The sequence below is a fragment of the Neolamprologus brichardi genome, chromosome 15, assembly GCF_056152115.1.
Source record: "Neolamprologus brichardi isolate AB-2024 chromosome 15, ASM5615211v1, whole genome shotgun sequence".
Taxonomy (NCBI): domain Eukaryota; kingdom Metazoa; phylum Chordata; class Actinopteri; order Cichliformes; family Cichlidae; genus Neolamprologus; species Neolamprologus brichardi.
In genome coordinates, this window is record NC_142118.1 from 37,631,050 (window position 1) to 37,637,500 (window position 6,451).

At 39.5% G+C, this 6,451-nt stretch overlaps 2 protein-coding genes across 4 annotated transcripts in view; one reads left to right on the forward strand and one right to left on the reverse strand.

Moving 5' to 3' along the window:
- Nucleotides 1–137: 137 nt before the first annotated feature.
- samd13 (sterile alpha motif domain containing 13) lies at nucleotides 138–3,382 on the forward strand. 3 transcript variants are annotated; one of them, XM_006791944.3, is made up of 5 exons: nucleotides 138–326; nucleotides 696–797; nucleotides 1,727–1,769; nucleotides 1,878–1,989; nucleotides 2,074–3,382. In XM_006791944.3, the coding sequence occupies exons 2-5, from the start codon at nucleotides 770–772 to the stop codon at nucleotides 2,215–2,217; spliced, it is 327 nt and encodes a 108-aa protein (XP_006792007.1). In that variant the 5' UTR covers nucleotides 138–326; nucleotides 696–769; the 3' UTR covers nucleotides 2,218–3,382. The 3 variants fall into 3 exon arrangements, with proteins under 3 accessions (XP_006792007.1, XP_006792005.1, XP_006792006.1); XM_006791942.3 differs by having other exon boundaries at nucleotides 1,721–1,769; nucleotides 2,074–3,381; XM_006791943.3 differs by lacking the exon at nucleotides 138–326 and adding an exon at nucleotides 366–473 and having other exon boundaries at nucleotides 1,721–1,769.
- The window catches only part of uox (urate oxidase), a 3,549-nt gene continuing 193 nt past the window's right edge, over nucleotides 3,096–6,451 (reverse strand). Inside the window, exons 2-8 of the mRNA XM_087852829.1 lie at nucleotides 5,843–6,055; nucleotides 5,610–5,726; nucleotides 5,384–5,462; nucleotides 3,975–4,161; nucleotides 3,738–3,861; nucleotides 3,444–3,527; nucleotides 3,096–3,362 (exon numbers count right to left, since the gene is read on the reverse strand). Coding sequence (XP_087708955.1) covers nucleotides 3,288–3,362; nucleotides 3,444–3,527; nucleotides 3,738–3,861; nucleotides 3,975–4,161; nucleotides 5,384–5,462; nucleotides 5,610–5,726; nucleotides 5,843–6,055 — 879 coding nt within the window. The 3' untranslated portion in view covers nucleotides 3,096–3,287. The remainder of the gene's footprint in view (nucleotides 3,363–3,443; nucleotides 3,528–3,737; nucleotides 3,862–3,974; nucleotides 4,162–5,383; nucleotides 5,463–5,609; nucleotides 5,727–5,842; nucleotides 6,056–6,451) is intronic.

Here is a 6,451-nt window from a genome sequence, read left to right on the forward strand (position 1 = left end):
AAATTCTTTTTATTAAAAACTTTGGTTGTGAGTTTGCTCCTGGGTGATCATCAGCAAGCGTCTAATCTCACTGAACTGCAAACCAAGGCGTTGGGGACGCAAAACTACATTACCCATGATTCTTTGGTGTCCTGTGGGTGATGGAAGCGAAAGCGATGAAGAGGGGGCTAGTTGGCTTTACTTGATTAAATCTTGATTTTATCAAACGACCGCTGTCGTTTAATAATTTGTAAAATATCGCAGTTATTGGAAAACTTTTTAAGATTGAAACTACGTGTAAACGTCGGGCGGGACATTTCTGTCAAAGCGCGAATCTCTAAAACAAGGTAACTGTTAAATTTTGTATTAGCAAGCCTAGCTAACTACCCCTGGTAGCTTAACGTTAGCGTTAACGCAGAATACGAAGTGGCAGTGATTCAATATCTGTCGTCATTTAACATAACGTTGTTTTCTTAACTCTCCTCTCTGATAAGGTAATTTTTTTAACTTTATTTATTTTTTATGTTTCTAATGTAATTCTATTTTTTTTAATACAGCTAACAACGTGAGTTTTTGGTCGTCATTTTCACACTACAGCTCTCTCCGTTGTCAGTCAGAAACGATTGGATTTGTTTTGTTCTTTAGCTATGTTTCGGGTTTTTTAAATTAAATGGATTTTGTTAAGCACATTTACTGTACAACTGTTTTTCCTGCAGAAACATCCAGTAAATGGCAGACTGCGAAAGATAAACAATGCCAGCACACTAAGTTCCCCGAGAGAAGACGTCTGATGAAAAATTACTGTAACGTTAAAGATCGTAAGTGGTTCCTTACACCTAAGTCAGTGATTAAAATAGCAAGGCTTGTGTTTAATCAGGTAGTCGTGTAAGGTTCCTCTGTGAGGTGTTTGGGCTGTTGCTTGTGTAACCCGTTGGTAACGGTAGAATTGCAAAATAGCTGCCATCACAATGGTTGACGGAGTAGAGGAGTTAAAAAATAGCTCAGACATTTAGTTGGTTAAGTTAACCAGCTGACAGAGAACAGTTTGATTGCACACGATTAAAATGTGTCATTTTTGCAAGAAAAAAAACACCAAATTCATATTCTTACACGTTTTTAAACAAAATATTTGCAGGTTTCTTCATATTTTTTTAATAGCAAACTGAATGTCTTTACACTCTGTATCAAGGCATTTGAAGCATTTGAAGACCAAATGGTTAATCTAGGGCAGGGGTGGGCAATCTCAGTCCTCGAGGGCCGGTGTCCTGCAGGTTTTAGATCTCACCTTGGGTCAACACACCTGAATCACATGATTAGTTCGTTACCAGGCCTCTGGAGAACTTCAGGACATGTTGAGGAGCTAATTTAGCCATTTAAATCAGCTGTGTTGGTTCGAGGACATCTAAAGCCTGCAGGGACACCGGCCCTGCCCACCCCTGATCTAGGGTAAACAGGATTACAGCCCTATTTAAAATGCTTAAATGAAAGTTGTTGTATAAAAACTAAAATATTGAATTCTGAAGAATGTGTTTTATGTTGATGTAAGCCTCATTTTTATTTGCTTTTTAAAGTAAAACGTCTTGAAAGTAGTAAAAAAAAAAAAATTGCACTTGCCTGTTTATTCTAATTCAAAAGAGAATTAGAAAATAAAAAGCATTTTAGAAAATACTTGTAATTTTCAAATTGACTGAATAGTTTCTTTTTGCTTTTGTAATTTTCTTGTTATTTTTATTTTTTTAAGCTACAGCCGACATGGAAGACAAGGCAAATGGATCAGTTGACACCAAAAGGTGTGTAGGATCTTGTTGATTGACAAACTATTTTAGATATTTTAAGCTGCTCTTAAAACTAAACATACATTTTATATTAAGATGAATACATTTAATTTCACCTTACAGCCCAGTGGAGAACGGTCAGCTGCCGGACCCTTCCAACTGGGCAGTTGCTGATGTTGTCAATTATTTCAAAGCAACAGGGTTTGAGGAGCAAGCCATGGCTTTCCAGGATCAGGTTTGACTGTTATTTCCTGCTCAAAATTGCTGCCACATGATGCTCAAACTAGGGAAAACTAGAACTTCTGTCTTTATCTGACAGGAAATTGATGGTAAGTCCCTGCTCTTGATGACGCGTAACGACGTCCTGACAGGGCTGTCGATAAAGCTCGGCCCCGCACTGAAAATCTACGAGTATCACGTGAAGCCGCTGCAGACTCAGCACCTGAAAAGCAACGCCTCGTAGCGCCGCAGGCCGTCCCAGCACCCACGTCTGTGACAATCATTGTGTCAGGAGAGCCCAGGTTAGCCGTCGTTTCAGAGACTTTTCAGCCCACAGCGGCTCCTGAACAGGATTTTTGAATGCTGTATTTTTTCTTTTTGTTTGTTTGTGTTCTTTTTATATAAGCGTGGACCCCAAAAATGGGTTGCACACAGTGTCCACTCAGCCGTTTACCCTTTCAGCCATTCTTATATCTGCTGCTTGAGATTTTTTTTTTTTTTGTATTTTTGTAATTTTTTGTGTTTTATTTAAAAGAAGAAAATTTGAAAATACTCTGCAGGTATGGTTTTTGTGTGCGTGCATGTGTGTATGTTGTGTATGTGTGTGAGTGCAAAGTGAATTAACCCATGAAGGTTTAAAAAAATAAGTATTTGTATATAAGATTATATTATAGTTGAAAACTGTGTCTGTTCTGTCGCATCTAAAGACTTTGATACATGCAGATAATGATTCTGGTGCGTTGCCCTTTTCCCCCTGAAACTTTCTATGTTTTAAAAATGTGCATCTGAGTCGATGAGTCGTCTTTAGCATGTGACCGTGAACCACTTTGTTTTCCCACACACAACGACCCGAGCAAAAGCCACCTTGTTCCTGAACATCTACATTATTCAGGCTTGAGACTCTTGATATGGAAATATTTATGTGTATATACTATTATTATTGTTATTATTATTATTATTATTATCTATCAACCTGTGGTGCTTTCAGCATTGTCACACAGACAACTGTTCAAAAGTGTGTATGACCAATGTACATGTGCAGCATAACACTGGAGTTTTAATATCCGAATCAGAGATTTGCAATAAATGGTGCTCTTTTCTCACCAAAGATCAATGTTAGTTTATGAATTTATCAACAGTTTCATTTTATTTGGATTCACATCACATCATCACGAGCTTTAGTCAGGCTACAAATATTAACTTGCTGTTGTTGGAATATTCGTTTGAAAGGTGAATTCAGATGGACCTTTCTGTTAAACTGCCCACTCAGATTGCTGTTTAAATCCCAGCAGGGCCTTCTTTCTGTGGGCGCCGTTAGAGCCGCGCTCGCTGCTTCCTGCGTACTGTCCCCGTTATGTTCCCTGAGGGATTATCCAGAGGAAGGAGTACCTGTGATGGAAAAAAGATACTAATGTCCACAACCCGATCATTTAAATAATATGAAGGGCGATTTGTGAGAACAGAACTTACTTCATCATTGTTGACGATACCCATTCTTGTCATGTCTATGGTGAAGTAATGCTCATTGGGCATGATGATCTCTATTTCATCCACCTAAAAGAAAATGTGTACTTTAGCCTGTTATATACAGTATGTAGCTTTTTATTTAATTTCCAACAACTGTGGAGATGTAATTTGCATGTTTGTCCTTTTTTAGGACTCGGAGTTGGTTAGATTTCAACTGTGAAGTTGTCAAAACAGTTTATGTATCTCAAAAAGTGATAAGATTGTGAGTTTGATGATTTCACGATCTAAAGGAAGTACCTCAGGAAGTCGATCCAGGACTAGAACCTGAGTTTCATACAGGGTCTTCTGCACTGAGGGCGAGTACTCCCCGCGATCATAGGGGCCAGCAAACTTCTCGATAATCGTCTCCTTCACAGTCTTCCTATAAGAATGAAGAATATAAAGCTTCAGATGTGAACTATATTTATAAACTTTGAACTATATTAGTAAACGTCAGCTGAGGTCTTTCTTGACGCTCGTAAGTCGGGCAGTTACCAAGCAGTGTCAAAGTCAGTGTCCTGGATCTTGTTGTAGCGCCACCTCGAGTACACAGAGGTGCAGAAAAACCTGTCCTTGGCGTCTTTCAGAGTAGTGAAGCGGTCTCTGTAGAAACCTTCAAAACCAGACTGGGTGGTTTTCAGCACCTTCATATTCTTCACCCCACTGTGGACCACAGGGATGCCTGCGTGGAGCACAGCCCGTGAAGGTGGAGTGATGTGAAACATGGCAAACAGCTAATTATGAACCTGTGATCAACAGTGCCATTGAGCAGTGTGCAAGGGCTTAGTCATAGCTGTAGCTGCTTTTGTTAACAGTATTTGCATTTATTATTTGATTTATTAAACACGCTTCAAGAGTTAAAACTTGACTCTAAGTAAAGTGTGTCAGCCATTAACCTCTGATGTTTTTTGCATGTATTTGCCAGCTACTGAGCAAGTGGAGGCTGCCGAGGGAGAACGCCCTCTTCAGCAGAGCAGAGCTCAGCGATCAGATCTTTGCCTACCTACATGCTGTAGTTCAGGGGTGGGCAATTGCAGGCCTCGAGGGCCGGTGTCCTGCAGGTTTTAGATCTCACCTTGGGTCAACACACCTGAATCACATGATTAGTTCGTTGCCAGGCCTCTGGAGAACTGCAGGACATGTTGAGGAGCTAATTTAGCCTTTAAATCAGCTGTGGTGGTTCAAGGACACATCTAAAACCTGCAGGGACACCGGCCCTCGAGGCCTGGAGTTGCCCCCCCCCCTGCTGTAGTTTGAACTATCATGATAGTGCAGTGATTAGCACCGTCACCTCACATCAAGAAGGTTCCAGGTTTGAACCTCTTACTTAGTTGTGGTGTTTTTGTCTGACAACACACGTAAGTTTAGCTTGTTGATGGACTGGTCATCTGTCCAGGTAACACTAAACTTAGAAACTAAAGTAACTGAAATCTAAATAAAAATCTATAGAAAATTAAAAACTTAAATAATTGTATGTTTAGAAAACTAATTTATAAATATAGCAGAAACGTGCTTGTCTGTGTTTACACATTCAGCCTAACCACACTTTGGTCCAGCTATTTATTGAGACTTGGGATCACTACATGGGATTAAACGGTGCTGTATTTGTGTAAGATCTCCTGAAAATCTTTAATTTTGTCTCCTGACAAATTGCCTCCATATAATCATAATTAAAACTAACAATGAAAACGTTACGAAAAGGAGCAAAAGTCATTTGGAAACTAAACTGGAAACAAAAATTCTAAATTAAAAAAATACAAAACTTGAATTAATATAATAATTATTATTATTATTAATACTGTTAATAAACCAGAGTGTATTCAGTCCGTCACTGTCCAATGACAGCTTGGATAGCATGTAAGCAAATACACTGTTTGCGTGTTTTTGTGAGAGTGTGTGATTACCACCGATAGTCTGTTCAACATCACAGAAGCGGTAAGCTTCTGGGCTGAATATAAACGCATGAGCGTGCTCTACCCCACTCTGAGAAAAAAAAGACAAGGGTCATGTTTTACGATGGATTATCACCTGCAATATTTGATCAGGTTAATGTGCACTTGATTTATGTCGCTGCTCAAATAGCTGCTAAAAAGGTCAACTCTTGTGAAGCTGCAGCGTCCTGTGTTTTACCTTCTCCAGCCTTCTCCACGGAGCTTCCTCCATGTAAACTTTGGCCTTCAGCACATGGTTAAAAGAGGTTAGGAAGTGATTGCAGATATCCAGGGAAAACTGTTCGATGTTCTTTATCTGAACAGAGAAACAAGCAGGTTGACAGGCTGTAAAAGACGTCAATAACAAATATTTTAGCAGCTGAAACAGCAATAACGGGTCTTCCCTGTTCCTTAAAACGGTGTTAGACTCACCCCTCTGAGCTTGGCCAAACCGTGGACGGTGTTTTTAATGGTGTCAGTAGGGATGATGTCTGAGTTGTCTCCAGTTAGATAATCTTTGCGTGACTTGAGCGTGAGCTCCACATCAGCCTTCACCTCAATGATAGAATGCTGTCTTCCCTGCCTCCGGACGACCAGCACCTTCACCGTGTTCTTGCCGTAACCTGTTCGCACAAACTCCACTTTCTGCATGTGTGAGGAAATAGTTTTAATAAGATGGCACACTCAAACAGTTTCCAGTGGTAGAAGTGTTTCGTGCCACAGTGTCATCTTAGAGCTACAAATATAATATTTCTTTAAAATGTTGTCTTTGGATAGTTTGCAGTGAAGTTTCTTGTGTGCATTTGCAGGAGCTTGTTAAATATATCTCCGTATTCCAACAGTAATTAAAAAAAATCTGAAATCAGATATTGTCTGAAAGTACACGAGTACTACAACATAAAATAAAAAAAAGACTTTTACTTTGTGAGGAATTAGAAATGTTTTAAAAACTAACCTTTAGAGATCATGGTTTGACCCTGTGGCCACTGAACCGTGAGATAAATCCCAGTGCTATCAATCTACCGTCAGAAACATTAGTCA

Coding starts and splice junctions, on each gene's coding strand:
- samd13 (XM_006791942.3), top strand. CDS start 770: ATGAAAAATTACTGTAACGTTAAAGATC. Junction 798..1,720: donor TTACTGTAACGTTAAAGATC/GTAAGTGGTTCC, acceptor TATTTTTTTAAG/CTACAGCCGACATGGAAGAC. Junction 1,770..1,877: donor GGATCAGTTGACACCAAAAG/GTGTGTAGGATC, acceptor TTCACCTTACAG/CCCAGTGGAGAACGGTCAGC.